The sequence below is a fragment of the Anarhichas minor genome, unplaced genomic scaffold (assembly GCF_050575085.1).
Source record: "Anarhichas minor isolate MPS153535 unplaced genomic scaffold, ASM5057508v1 ptg000026l, whole genome shotgun sequence".
Classification (NCBI taxonomy): Eukaryota; Metazoa; Chordata; class Actinopteri; order Perciformes; family Anarhichadidae; genus Anarhichas; species Anarhichas minor.
Window position 1 is genome coordinate 14,945,995 of NW_027466472.1, and position 14,989 is coordinate 14,960,983.

General features: G+C 42.2%; 1 protein-coding gene across 2 annotated transcripts; it reads left to right on the top strand.

Annotated features, from left to right (window-relative positions):
* The first annotated feature begins 22 nt into the window (after window positions 1–22).
* Window positions 23–14,292, top strand: LOC142959093 (scaffold protein ILK). Of its 2 annotated transcripts, XM_076100260.1 has the most exons (14): window positions 24–140; window positions 879–1,025; window positions 1,403–1,654; window positions 7,342–7,507; window positions 8,524–8,619; window positions 8,735–8,831; window positions 8,942–9,025; window positions 9,254–9,339; window positions 9,446–9,555; window positions 9,771–9,898; window positions 10,097–10,218; window positions 10,342–10,441; window positions 12,318–12,448; window positions 12,593–14,292. In XM_076100260.1, exons 3-14 carry the CDS (start codon window positions 1,566–1,568, stop codon window positions 12,740–12,742), a joined length of 1,359 nt encoding a protein of 452 aa, XP_075956375.1. In that variant the 5' UTR covers window positions 24–140; window positions 879–1,025; window positions 1,403–1,565; the 3' UTR covers window positions 12,743–14,292. The 2 variants fall into 2 exon arrangements, with proteins under 2 accessions (XP_075956376.1, XP_075956375.1); XM_076100261.1 differs by lacking the exon at window positions 879–1,025 and having other exon boundaries at window positions 23–140.
* The last annotated feature ends 697 nt before the right edge of the window (window positions 14,293–14,989 follow it).

A 14,989-nucleotide genomic window follows, 5' to 3' on the forward strand; every position in this document is an offset into this window, starting at 1 on the left:
TCTTCCTCATGTGAACGTTACCACGTACGTCCGTACGGCGGTGAGGGTGTGGACGTCCCACCGCATTCACTCTGCTGGAGACAACATAACGTCGCTAATAACTTCTAACCGAATTACTTAGCAACAGGCGTGTGTATCCGGTAAGTTTATCGCCTTGGAGGCACGTTTAATATCGGGTTGGGCTGTTTGAACCACCAACGTTTACTGTTTATTGTGCCGCTCAGTGAAGCGTCAAACGAGAGAAAGGTACGCGGCGTTAGGCTTTAGGACAGTTAGCTTGTTAGCCAGGTCTCGTTTTAACAACCAGAGGATGCTAGCTAATGCGGGGAGCTAATGGTCTCACCTTTTAGTTAGATCAAGTGTAATGAAAGCACACGGTGGTGGAGCTGAAGGAAGAACCAGCTAACTTAAACGAGCTGCTCTTCTACGCTAACTAGGCTCAGCTAGTCGCACTGCTGTGAAGGCAGTGGGTTGTTCACGGTGAACTCACTACTGTGACACCAGAGTGTAGCTGTGTTTATGTTCACTAACTACATGAAGAAATCACACTGAGTCACAGAGTCAACCTCAGCGGATTAAAGGCATAAATTACCCTAAGATATAAAGTAAATAGTGTGGTCATCGACCATAGATGTTGTGTAACTTTGAGGGCTTGGCTTAATCTAACATCACGTTTGAAATGTGTTTCTTTATTCATAGTGATAGTGAATAAAAGTACAAACATTGAGATCTCAGTACTCTGTTATCTTCAGTGATGTCTTTCAATTGTAAACAAACTAACATGTAGACAAACAATTGCTTTCATCATAGTCCAGGCTGTGTGAAACGGACACTTTTGATTATTATTGTAATTTTTTGAATGATTTATTTCCTTTCAGAGTTTAAGACAGCGCTCGCTGACATCTTCAAAGTGCTTGTTTTTGTCTGAGCACTCCCAAACTCAAACTCCCCAAAAATAATTCAGCTAAGTTTGACACAAGAGAGAGAAAAGCAGTAAATCCTCAAAACTGAGAAACGAGAACCAGGTAATGTTTGACTTTTTTATTGTTATCAATGTTTTAAACAATCTATTTTCAAAACAGTTGCAGATTCACTTTGCTCTCAATGAATCAACTTGGCTAACTGATAAATCAAATATTAATGTACGCGCCAATTCAAATATTCATACAGTACATAACAGTACATCATTTAGCGTGACTCTGGACGGAGATACGTGTCTACGCTGGTGTTCAGGGTGCTAGTCACAACCAAGTGTCGTGAGTCACCCAGTATTATGGGCAGGAACGATTACTCAACACTGGGTCATAACAGAGAGGCTTTATCAGCTGAGATAGAGATCAAACAGATTGAATAATGCGTTAACGGAGCAGCTTCCCTTCTTGTGCCCCATTTTTTTTTTCAGAGGTGCTGCAGTACTGCTGAGCTAACTCTGAAGGCGTCACTCGTAATCCCAGATGAGGGACTGATGCTGAACCCCTCGGGTCGCCTCTCTCGTCTGTCCCACTTCAGTTCTGCCTCTACTCTGACGGGCGAAACCTTAAGAGAAGCAGAGTCCACCAGCCAACATGGACGATATCTTCACGCAGTGCCGCGAAGGCAATGCGGTGGCAGTTCGCTTATGGTTGGACAACACGGAGAATGACCTCAATCAAGGGTGAGCCAAAGCTTTCTTTTTGCTTTTACTTAAAAAAAGAAAAAATGTCACTTTGTGATGCCATTATTCAACAATGATGTCACAATAACCATGGCCAAACTTTTCTTTTCTTTTAAACAACTTATCTATACGATGACTTGTATGCATGAGAGTTGCTACAGTGTACATTTGTGATGCTAAATAAAGTAAATCAGAATCTCAGTTAATTAGGAGGTACACTGTAGTTTCATAATGTGTCTTTCTCAAACCCGATTGCCTGTGCAGGCGGAGAGCCCGCCTCTCCAGTCTCCAGAGATCGTGGCCTGTGATTGAACCCATTTCCTTGTGGGCACATGTTTATGTCCAGAATGCCAGCGGAGTAATTCAAAAGAGTAACGTTGGACAGGAAACCTGCTGCGATCGTACAGTTAGTCACGCTTTCAGTTGCTGCAATTGAATTTAGGCCTCGTGGAAAGTACGAGAAAGAATAGACTGAGAATAACTGCAAATAATACTGCAGGCTTCTGTAGGACTGGACATGTTTATTATACAAAATATCCGTTTGATAGTTACAGATCGGTCAGACCTGAGTGGCTTCTGTAGCCTTAGCTGACCTTAAAAAATACTTGGAGGAGCTCGCTTCCCTTTTTGACTCCTCTGTCCTAGATTTAGACGACCGGTATTTGTTTTTAGAGCAAACAAAGAGAGGCTGAGTCAATCCTCTATTATGGCTGTTTACCTTGGAGCTTCTCTCTTTTGGTCCTTTTTACTGTTTCATGGTATGACCGTTAAGCACATTAACGTGTTGAGCTGTTTTTATGCTGAGTTTCATATGAATGACTTTTTAAAGGACATGGTGTCAAGTACCCGAGGCTCCAAAGAAAGACGTTGTTTCATTTCTTTGATTATTGTTGCAAAGTTTAACAAAATAAATTTCTTAAAGAGATGTGACTGATAACACCCAGAAGATAAAACAGGGATTCATAGCTTTTATTTCAATATTTTAATATACAAGAATAGTTTTTAAAGTATAGAAGTTAATTCATTAAGAAAACAAGTAAGTCAGCACATGTAAGATGCCAAATAGTCTCTTTCTGTTGCAGCGTTGTGGCGTTTGTTTTCCCCTTTTTAAGCTTCACTGTTTGAGCAGAAATTCATTGAGATTTGTTCCGTGTCTATTTTTCACTTTACTCGGGTTTCCCCATTGTTGTAAGACCGTATGACTGCATCGAGCCCGTGTGGATACATGATGCATTCCCAACATGTGACTCGTCCATTAGCTGATTGCATGTCGAGTTCCCCTTTTCCGGTTGATATTTCTCTCCCAGCGGGAGAAAAACACTTCTTCTTCTCTTTTCGTTTCACTACAGAACTTGCAGTTCTTTCCCCTCCTTATGTTTCCGTTATCCCACTAAAGCTCAGCCCAACGGATCCTCACTGTAACGTTTGCCGTGTTCCTGGACGGTCGCGTGTTTACACTGACGTAACTCGCAGAGAGTCGTAGTGGAATGCTGAATCTCCTTACAAGGAATAACACCCAGGCCTCGAGGGAGCCGTCTACCACTTACCAACACCGAGAGAGAGGGGAGGAGAGGATTGTAGCGGGGCAGGACTGGAGGAGTTATGTGTGACGAGACAGAGGATCTTTGTGTGTGCATGTATTTGGGGGGCGGGGGGCGGGGGGTATATTGAATTTTTCAAAAGGGAAATGCACAGTAAGCCATAGCAGAGCCCATCACCATCTCCTCCTCCACTTCTGTTTCCTGTGTTGGTCTCCCAGTGGTATTAGATAGCTCTAATCATTTCCCTTCAACGTTTCCTCCAAGTTTACAAGAGTTAATTACAAAGTTTAAAGCAAATCCGCCTCCAGTTATTATCTCTGTTCTACACGGCTTCTCTAGTTGGTGCAGAATGTTCGTACAGGTCATAGTTCTGTGTTGAAGATCAGCATGTGGAGCGGAAGCAATTAGTCAGTTAATCGACGAGCCTGTAACTGTTATTGTTTACTTGAATAATCAGATGATAAAGTATCTTTGGGTTTTAGACTGTTAGTCCGACAATAGTGCAAATTCATCAAAACAAACATCATGTTGGCCTTTAGGAAATCATGACGCTATTCTTAACGTTTGATAGAACAAATGATTATTGAGAAAATAGTTGGCATGTCAATCGATTGTTTGCTGCAGCCCTAGTTGCATTAAAAACGGTGTCCATTACAAATGTAAGGCTTATGAGGCCCGTTTGTGACTGAGCTCAATGCTCTTGTGAGTTCTTTGGCCTTTGAGTGTGTAATCGTGGCTTTGATGGTTATCTGTATTTAGTCTCCCGTCTAAATGTGCATCCAAAAGAAGTCCTGTGCACGTGCAAAGAAGTCCTGTGCACGTGCAAAGAAGTCCTGTGCACGTGTGAATAACAGTTTTAGCAGAACATTTCCCTTTTCCCCTCACGACTGTCGTGAACAGTAGGACAGCACGTATTAAAGGCGCTGTTTACCGTGTTGTTAAGATTGAGGCTCCTTGTTTGGGAAGGAGCTAGATTTACTGTGAAAACTGATTTTATACATAAGCTCTTTGCTGTGAGCCTGTTGCAAGCAGACAGTGATCGAGAGGCTTGTAGAAGAATCAGCAGTAGCAGTTTATGTGAATCAGGCAGCACAGACTGTCAGGTATGCTTTCCCAATTTAATTTAACAATACTCATTAAACCAATTTAGGATCAGTGCCTATTCATCATGGGTTTTATGCGACAGCTCTATTCTGCAGCTATTGCAGAAAGAAAATCTGAGATGAATGTATTGACCCTGAATGCATTGTGTGGGGATGTCCTGATTAAGCTTTATTCTTTGGGCCCCGATCTGCCTTTTCATATCGGGTATCTGCCGATATTGACTGCTGAGCTCTCCAGCGATCTGCTACAGAGAAGACGTATCGCTCTGTTGGAGTAGTTGGACAACAGCCTACTCTAGGTTGTAATGCGGTTTTACAGAGCGGAGGGTTTTCCCTTACAAATGGTCTTCGGCTACGCTAAAGGAGAGCAGAGATGCAACACCAGCAGGCGGAGGTGGACAAAACACAGTCATCAAGTCTGCTGTTCTCATGCACTGTATGTTCAACAGTGTTTTATAGAGCAGAACATATTTCTTTGACTTTCCGCGAGACGACAGAATAAAGGATATAAATCCTACAGAAGTTGTTCTCTCTGTAGACACAATGTTGTTCTTTTCATTTGTTCGGTCCTGAGGCTTTTTAAAGGACCTGGTGGGGATGTCGGGTGCAGACAGGGGCTCTTCCTCTGGCTTATCCGTCTGCCAAACTGAGCACTGTTGGCAGGTGGAAGTGCCTGAAATAAATTACCGCAGCCAGTGTGGAGGGGGCAAGCCGGAGAAAACCCTGGCACTCAAGTGCCTTTGGGTTATGGGGATGAAGCTAGCTTAAGGGAGAAATCCATCCTATAAAAAGGGCCCCGAATAGAAACGCGCACACACAGAAAGCTGAGGCATGAGCCTCACTTGATGTGTAAGTACATTTTGAGCAGTTACATGTGGGTTGTTTATAATAAATGATCTTTAGTCTGTTACCAACGGGTGATGAATGATATGTGAAAAAAACGATTACACTAAAGGCTATTTTGGACATTTGCGACAAACATAAAATTAAAAAAAGGTTGCATCATTTCTCAAGATAGGAAAACAGAAACAATGAGAGAAGGAGAGTGGTGGTTCTTTTGGTCCATAGTTTCTAACTAAAATGTTATGTTGTCTGCCTCACCTTTTGACTTTCTCTTCAACCGTACATCCAAATGTCGGATTGTGAATGAATGAATTCCCCAAATTCCAAGATGACATCTTCAAATGTGTTTTTTTTTTTTTTTTTTTTCGTCCAACCAACAAGCCAAAACTAGTCACAGTATGTAAGATACTCAGTTAAAAATGATACAAAACAAAGAAAGACATCAAATCGTCACATTGTAACAGCGGAAACCAGAGAATTAGTTTTTGTTTGATAAGAGATTTAAACTTTCAAAATAGTAGCAGGTTGCTTTTCTGTAGATCGACTAATCGTTTCAGCTCTGGTTATTTGCAAATTGTGAATCTAGAATCTAACATCTAGATAAATAAGCAGGCTGGTTGCAGTCTTGCTTCTAAAGAACAGAGCCACACAACCGTACCTCGTCCCCTAAACAGACTCCAGCTTAACACAGAAAACTTATCAAATCAGTGAAGTGGGTCTGCGGGGGAGCTCTTCTCTCATAAACTTAAGTCTAATTAGTTTTTTAGGATTTGGCCTTTTAGTCTGAGAGGAAATTGCACGCAGAGCAGATCTGGTGCGACTGCGGCGGGTCACCCAGATGCACAGATAGATGTGTGTTTTGGGACTGAGGGTCTCTGTGGGGCTCTTGATGCTGTTTTGAACAGAGCTCTGCAGGATGTGTGAATACAAGCCAGTGAATTGATGGGGGGGGGGGGGGGGCAGAGAGTTCAGATTCCTGCAGATTCATAATACTCCCTCAGTTCTGGCCTCACATTATTCTGCTGTCTGCCTACTCATAATTTCTCGAGCAAGTGCATAACTTTATTATCTGGAGGACTGTGCTGTGTTCCTGGCACAAACAATAAAGCCCTGATGGAAAAAGGGAGAGTGTATGTGAAGTGGAATGTGTCATCAGTGCAGCTGTATCAGTGGGAGGGAGAGGACGAGAGGACGGGGGAGAGTCGTGAGACTCTGATGAGGGAGGAAAATGAGTTTGAGATGAAGAGGAGGAGGTGACCACAGCCAGGCGGAGAGGGGAGGGAAATGATGAATGACAGCTGAAGGAAGTCTCTCTGGGCCTTATAAGGACTGCAGCAAATGCTCGGCCTATTGTTGTTGTGTTTTTCTTTCCTGATTGACTCTCTGTCACTCGGCTCTTACTGTGTCTCAATCTCTCTGTCTTTATCTCGTTGTCTCCGAGGAGGTGCGCCATCAGTCACTCTGTCATGTCATCGAGGCCACTGTCCTAACATGCGTTAGTGTCACTGAGACGAAGAGGAATGATGAAACCAGAGGTCTAGAAGCTGTCGTCTGAGTCTTGATTTGCATCAACTTCCTTCTTCTGAGGAAGAGGACTAAAGTACAAATGAACAAACTCCTCATTATGTGCTCTCAAAGCTGAGCGTCACAATACTGAATAACCTAAAACAACATTATTTAGTCTTCCCATATGAGTCTAAATGGAGACTCAATGAAGGGAGGAGTTATTGCAGGACCGTTAGTTGCCAGTTTAATAGAAACAAATGATGTGTTTTTTAACTGAGTTATTCTTACAAGCACTCAGAGTCTGCATACAATGCAAAGCAGCTTATTAAATTGGTCATTTTCTTGTTGACCACCCAGTTTTCTCTCTGGAATGCAAACTTGTCCTTTTTTTTGAGAAGTGATATTTTTATTGTCAAAGCAAAACAAACTCCGCTCCTAAAATACAGTTCCAGTTTGTTACACTTGGCCATGTGCCAGTTATACCACAGAGTTGTTTGCAGCAGAAAACTTAATGTGGATAGCATTTTTTTCTCTCTCTCTCTCTCTCTCTCTCTCTCTCTCTCTCTCTCTCTCTCTCTCTCAAATGATACAAAGAATAACTGCAAGACAGACAGGAAACGTTGCCACATTCTCGCTTTGCTGAAGGTTTGGGCCAAAGCCTGTACTGAATATGAATTGTCCTCTCTCCCCGCAGAGATGACCACGGCTTCAGCCCTCTCCACTGGGCCTGCAGGGAGGGCCGCTCCAGCGTGGTGGACATGCTCATCATGAGAGGGGCTCGCATTAACGTCATGAACCGGGGGGACGACACGCCTCTGCACCTGGCCTCCAGCCACGGACACCGCGACATCGAGGGAAAGGTGGGGTTCATGTAAACACTGGGGCACTGTCACTTCCTGGTTCCTTTGGTCATCATCCACTGTAAAAAAACAGATGATGTATGTCTTCAAATTGGCTTCATAAACACAGGATATTATGAAATCTAAAATGTTGTCATCAGCAGTGATGGATACAAAGGTCTTGTCTGGTCTTGCAGTTCCATCATAAGCACTTTTTAACTGAAGGGGGGCTGAGCAATGTGTCAGTGTTGAGGGAAAGTTTCAATAGCTGCAAGTAGGAAGTAGAAAACCTGCTTACCACTATACTATACTATATATAACAAGCTATTTATGATGATGATGTTTATTAATCCTTTATTTATTCAGGGACAGTCAGTTTGCCCACTTGCTAATTGTTTTCAAATATATGTTAGGACATTTAGGACAAATACATCCGCTGCAGGTTGAATTTATGGCTGATGGACATTTTGTGGCTTACTTTTATTTGCCAAAATATTAATTGCAGCTGCAATTCAGCCAGCAATGCAGGGATCCATTCACAGGCCAGTCTGTGTCTGCTAAAGTGTCCTGTGCAGCATGAGAAGAATCACCTGCACGATTCCTTGTAAGATGCACCACATGAGTATTCTGTGTGTCCTGTTTAAAGGCTTTGTTATCCACTAGTGTGCTATTGGAGTTGCATCATGCACTGCGCTGTTTGGAGCTCCATGTGGCTGAGAAATTATTATCGCAGGGTTTGAAATACAGCAGATCTGGTTGGTTAAATAATACGCGCTGCCTGATTATTGTATTTGTTTAAAGACATGATAATGCCAAAATGTGAGGCCTCTGCTCCAGGGTGTCTGATTTAGAGTTGCTGCCATGCAGCTATTGAGTTTAATGTTAGGCATGTCTCAATACCTCTGGTATGTGTCCACGGGCAAGACAAACCTCCACGATGTTTGTTGGCAGCATTAACACTCATCCCTGTGTACAGCCCAAACAAGACCTCACCAGCCTGGTTTAACTTAATCCTTTTGTTTCTGCTTCTCTTTCAGCTGATCCAGTGCAAAGCAGACACTAATGCAGCTAATGAACACGGGAACACACCACTGCATTATGCCTGCTTCTGGGGCCAGGACCTCGTGGCCGAGGTTAGTGCTCCCCCTGGTGGTGCTGAGGCTGAGACTTATCTTTTTTTTTCTGTGTAAATCCCATCACAATGAACTATTAAAGTAGCGCTGACATCAATCTGTCCTTTTCACTCAGGACCTTGTGACTAATGGGGCTCAGGTGAGCATCTGTAACAAATATGGGGAAACCCCTCTGGACAAAGCCAAACCTCACCTGCGTGAACTCCTCAGAGGTACCCCGACTCCCCCGTTACCACTTGCCTCATTCCAACAGGTTCAAATGCTTTTTTGGGAGGTCTTTGTTTTCAATGTTCTCATTGCAAACTATCCCTCCACCACGCAGAAAAGGCTGAGAAAATGGGACAGAACTTGGCTAAAATTCCCTTCAAGGACACGTTCTGGAAAGGCACCACCAGAACTCGACCCCGTGAGTCTCTCACACACACACACACACACACACACACACACACACACACACACACACACACACACACACACACACACACCAGTTTATGAACAGTGTCCATCAGTTGATTCGCTCATCGTGCTGCAAGAAAAGAGCCGATGTTCCTCGCTGGCCGTGCAGCCAATTTGAATATTTGAAGTTTCACATGAATAACCGGGTTTTTGTCTGAACTCCATCTTGTGTTTTTAGGCAACGGCACTTTGAACAAACATGCCGGCGTTGACTACAAACAGCTCTCTCTCCTGGCTAAAATAAATGAGAACCAGTCCGGAGAGGTACTCATGCTCGTATTCCTTTCATCAGTTCCTTTTATTACTAACTGGTCATGCAGTTACATGTCGTTCATTTCACCCTTTTTCTATTTCTGGTTCTTGTCCGTAGCTGTGGCAAGGGCGCTGGCAAGGAAATGAGATTGTTGTTAAGGTGCTAAAAGTTCGTGACTGGACCACAAGGAAAAGCAGAGATTTCAATGAGGAATGTCCCAAACTCAGGTTATTATTTAATCCTGGCTGTTCTACAGTCTCTATGTGCTGTGGTCAGTCACTCATTTGTCTGTTTGCATTGTGTTGAACCAAACTTTTATTTATGATTTCTTTTTGGGGGTATTGCATCTCACACAAGCCGTCTGTTTCTGTCAAATCCTCTGTCTGTCTGTCTGTCTGTCTGTCTCCCCCCCCCTGTGCCTCCCTCTTGGGCTCTATCCCAGGATATTCTCCCACCCGAATGTCCTACCCATGTTGGGAGCATGTCAGTCTCCTCCCGCCCCTCACCCCATCATCATCACACACTGGATGCCTTATGGCTCCCTCTACAACGTGCTGCATGAAGGCACCAGTGAGTACTGCTGCTCCAGTCACAAAGTTTGTACCTGTCACCATTTTGAGTGTTTGGCAGGGATTTGTGATTTATTGCACTTTGTCATTATGTTGCCATCACTTTTTGTACAGCAGCAATTTCACTGTCGTCCTATTATGTGGTGAAAGTAAGTGTGGCTGAAACCTGTTCATGATTCGTCTCTCATCCTACTGTTAGACTTCGTGGTGGACCAGACACAGGCGGTGAAGTTTGCGCTGGACATTGCTTGTGGAATGGCCTTCTTACACACACTTGAACCCATGATCCCTCGCCACTATCTCAACAGCAAGAGTGTTATGGTAAGAAGAAGTTGAGGATTTAACAGAGCTTTCAGGATCGGGTCACAGAAAACTGCAGAAGAAGAAAGCGTTTTCTGTTTCATTTAAAAGTGACATCTCAGTCAGTGTTGCTTGTCTCCACAGATCGATGAAGACATGACAGCCAGGATCAGCATGGCAGATGTCAAGTTCTCCTTCCAGTGTCCTGGCAGGATGTACTCGCCTGCATGGGTAGCCCCCGAGGGTAAGCATCACTCATACAGCACAGATCCAGAGTGACACAAGCTCCAGTGTGAGTGATGGATGCAGGGAACTCCACTGTCTCAGAACTAAATGTGATCTACAGCTGATGTCCCCTTGAGATACGGTGAACATAAACTGATTAACAGAAATAACCAGGGAACATCTGCAGCAGTGATGCACGTGGTAATGGCAATCCACAGAACAAGGTTTTACGTTTACAGAGCAGCGGATGGGGCGTGATGGCAGTGACTGCAGGGGATACAGGAGGCTTGTTACCATAGAAGCAACCTCCACAGAGTCTACATATAGTGGGTTGTGAGCCATGAAATTGAGAGCACAGAGAGTGTTGCTATTGATAAGGCATAAATGTACACATTTGGCTAAGGTGAAGAATTCCCATAGGACTTATCTTCAGCTCGCATGTCTTCTTGTTACGTTTAAACCCTGTAACATAACCGATGGATCGAGCGATGAGTCTTTAATAGGTAAAGTAACACAGATAAACTCCAGCCTTTCACGTTTCAGTAATACATGTACCAACCGTTAATCCTGAATATATTATATATTCCAACGTAAGTAGGTGTCCATCATGATTTATGGAGAAAAATGGCTCTTTTTTTTTTATTGTATCACTGACTGGAACAGATGGATAGAAATTGCTTCAGGAAAAGGAGCTTGAGATTTAATTTGGATACAGAAGCACCGAGGTCTCCGAGTCACTGATACTGATGGGGCAATATAATGGTATTTATCTTTTATAGCCGATGGTTTTGGGTGTATTATGGGATTTAAAAAAAATAATTTTCATCATGGATTTAAAACATACTTGTGTATGCCAGCTAAAAATGTTTTAATACAAAACAGAATATTTTCACTTCATTGTGTTGATTTATTATTGTGAAAGAAAGTCCTAGTACATTTATTTATAAAAAACATTTCTCCTCTTTATCTGTGATTTGTGCTTTTTGATCAGAATTTTGAATTTCTCGTACCTGCCATCTGTAATTGTTAATCTCCGGGAGATAATGAGATTTGTGGTGTGAGTGCGTGTGCGTCTTTGTGTCAGTCCACGGCTAACCTCACATCCTGTTGCACCAATTGCATGATATTTTGGGTGCTCACTTACGGCTCAAGGGACCTCTCATGTTTACAATGACGCACACTTTCTCAAAACAGCTTTTGTTGCCCATTTAAAACTGAAATTATTGACTGCTTACTCCTCACTCACTACACCTAACCGGCCCCCAGCGGGTAGGGGCCTCAAGTGAGACACAGTGGGGGGGGGAAAACAGTTTGCTCACTTGTATTGTTTTGGATGGTGTGGAACTACCAGCACACACACAGTTAAGTGAATCATGGCCGCTAAGCCGCTGCTCTGTGGCTAGAGATGGTTATTCCGTGCCTTTTTTTGGGGGCATCAACCTCACATTTACACACATGCTTAACTAAATGTGGGCGATAAGGTTATCGAGCACTTCTTAGATCACCTCCTGACCAGCCATAGAGAATAGAAGATTACTTGTGCACAGTGTTAACAGTAGAGCACAAATGTGTGTGTGGCTTGTGGTCGTCAATAAATGGATGGATATTTGACCACTTGCAAAAATAACTGCATAATTGAATGCTTTCTATGTTCAGATAATGTTAGCATTAAAACACAAGTACAAAAACCTCAAGTTCCAGCTGTTCATCCAGTGGTGTTGCATGTATTTAAGTAATAAATCACATTCATGTAGAAATTCTGGGCCTTTCAACCCTAGTAGTCACAAACGTGTGCTCAGCTGTGCTTGAATGGAAGTGGGTTTTTTTTGTGGGAAGGAGGCATTTCCTGTGTTTGCGCTGCGTAACCTTCGCTCGTTGCTCTTTATGATTTCCAGCCCTGCAGAAGAAGCCAGAAGAGATCAACCGCCGGTCAGCAGACATGTGGAGCTTTGCTATCCTGCTGTGGGAGCTGGTGACCAGAGAAGTGCCGTACGCTGACCTCTCCAACATGGAAATAGGCATGAAGGTTAGCAGAGTTACCTTTCGTTCAGTAGATTTAGCAGCTGAGTTACAAATGCTTGCAGGCCAAATAAACTGCAACTCATAGCTGTATTGCATTCAAGATATATCTTTCCTACAGCACCAACCCTCTGTCTGTTTTGGCCCGCAGGTTTCCTTGGAGGGTCTCAGGCCCACCATCCCCCCCGGCATTTCGCCCCACATTTGCAAGCTCATGAAGATATGCATGAACGAGGACCCGGCAAAGAGGCCTAAATTTGACATGATTGTACCGATTCTGGAAAAAATGCAGGACAAGTGAAAGACCTCCTCCGCCCTCCTGTTCTGAAGCGTTGACTTCGGGGAACTCTTCCCCCAAAGTATCCCTTTGATGTGGTGGTGTGGTGCTTACCAGTATTGCCTTAAACTCTTACTCTACTGCTGCATTCAATGCCACTGTAGCTTCTGAGATGAATTCAGCAGCAGTCACGCCTTTTACCTTCTTTTATTTTAATTTTATTTTTTCCAAAGTGTTGCAAGTTTTTATTAGCGTCTTCATCTTTGTCACTGTCTGCCGATGCTGCTCTTCTTATAAACTGTAATCATGTGGACTGAGTACAATCATCTTCGATCTGCTAGACTGAACAACCTGTGAAGGTCAGCATGGCAGTGGATTTAAGGCCTTATATTTCTTAACTACAGTCGGCTGGCTATTGAAAACAAGTCACCCTGCAAGGAAACAGCTCCTCTATAATGTTGGCTCTCTATAAAACAAATAGCATATTAACTCAAAGCTTGTCTTGTGGGGGAAAGAACTGTGTGTAACTGGGCTAGCATGACAAATGTCTGAAACCAAGCATTTAAACACACTTTTTTCTTAATCTTAAATGTTATGTATGAGTGGTGCCTGTGGGAGCACTGAGCAGTGTTGTCCCTTACAGCTTGGCTGTGTAGTGATGTGCAGAGCTTCACCTGCTGAGAATGATGTAACACTGGCCATAGAAGCTTTATTCCCGGTGCAGCAAAAAAATGTCGGTGTTGATCTTTGCAATGTTGGGATTGTTTTTCTAAATTGCATTGCAAGATTGCGGATTTTCTCTTGTTTAAATTACTCAAATAAATGAATGTAATCTAGTTTATTTTCCCTTCAAAATCTCAATGTAACAGTTTTTTTTATGATGAAATTATGTACTTTCCTACAAAAGGAGTACGTATTCTCCTTTTCAAGACGTCTAAAGGCGTTAAAATCATGTGTTTTCATGTTGAATACTGGTAACATAATCCAACATTCAATACTTTGTTTTCCTTGTAACACTGCAACCCAGACTGTAATTTATTCATTGTTCCACAGGTACAGTTATTTGTTGTTTTGTTGTTGAGCATGCGGGCTGCCTTTCCTCCCACGTTCACGGCTACATCAGAAGGTGACTGAGACATTAAGGGCTGCTGTTCTGTTAACATCCTGCAAAATGTCGTAATGTTTTCTCACTTGCTCTGATTGTTTTGGTCCTCGAGTCTAGATTACTTCAGACTTTGTCTCAATCTCATGGGTTGTTTCTTCTACCTGCGTGTTGTCTCTGTGCCGCCGCCAGCTTGCTTGTTTGTGCTGAATCACCGGTTGAAGCCAAAATCAAGAATGACTTATACAAATGTATGTATTTATATATAAGTATATTAAAAAGGAATCATATTGGCAACTTGAATGTGGGAATTTATAGTGGGAATTGGATGCTTTTGGGTTATTTGGTAGAAAGAAAGAAAAAAAAAAAAAAAACTGTTCAAATGAATAATTCTTTGAGATGTGAAACATGAGCATTAAAAAGCAACGTCAATATCAGGCAAGTGTTATTTAACTGCTGACAGTTAATTCAATAGTGGTTTTGTGATCTTTTTGTAATGAGTTTCTTACGATAACGGCAACAGAAAAGTCATGTTTTAGGAAAACAAAAAGATAGCTGAAGTTGGTGGACCTTCAATCACGAATGACAATATGGAATAACAATAATAATGGAATAACTTTATTACTTATGGAGCTATATGTAGCCTTACTGTATGTCCTAAAGGGGAAAAGATTATAAAGTAATTTGATGAAACTATATTGAATATTTTCCAGCAGCATATAATCATATTAAAAAGTCAAGTTAAATGTTAATTGCAGTATTACATAACTTGTATTATGTTAAGTAAATATCAAAATACATTTACCTAATCAAAATACATTTTTTGAAAGGTATTAAAAGTTATCCCTGTTACCAATAAGCTTGAATGTGAAGCTACAATCAAGCAGTTCTGATATTGAAATAGAGCAAATTATTAGCCTCAAAATTGAAGTCAGGAAGTTTGTTTGGTTTTATTATCTTGGTTTAATATTTCAAACGTGTGTTTTCAATCTCTTATTTTCGATGCATTTATGTTACTGTTCAAAGTCGGTGTGAAACAAATATTTCCAGACAAACTTTTGGGCCTTTTAATATAATTTTCCTTTGATGAATGTCTCTAAAAATATATATTTTTGTTGAATATTTTGGTTCCGCTTACTGATAAGTCACCCTTTATCGATCATATATTT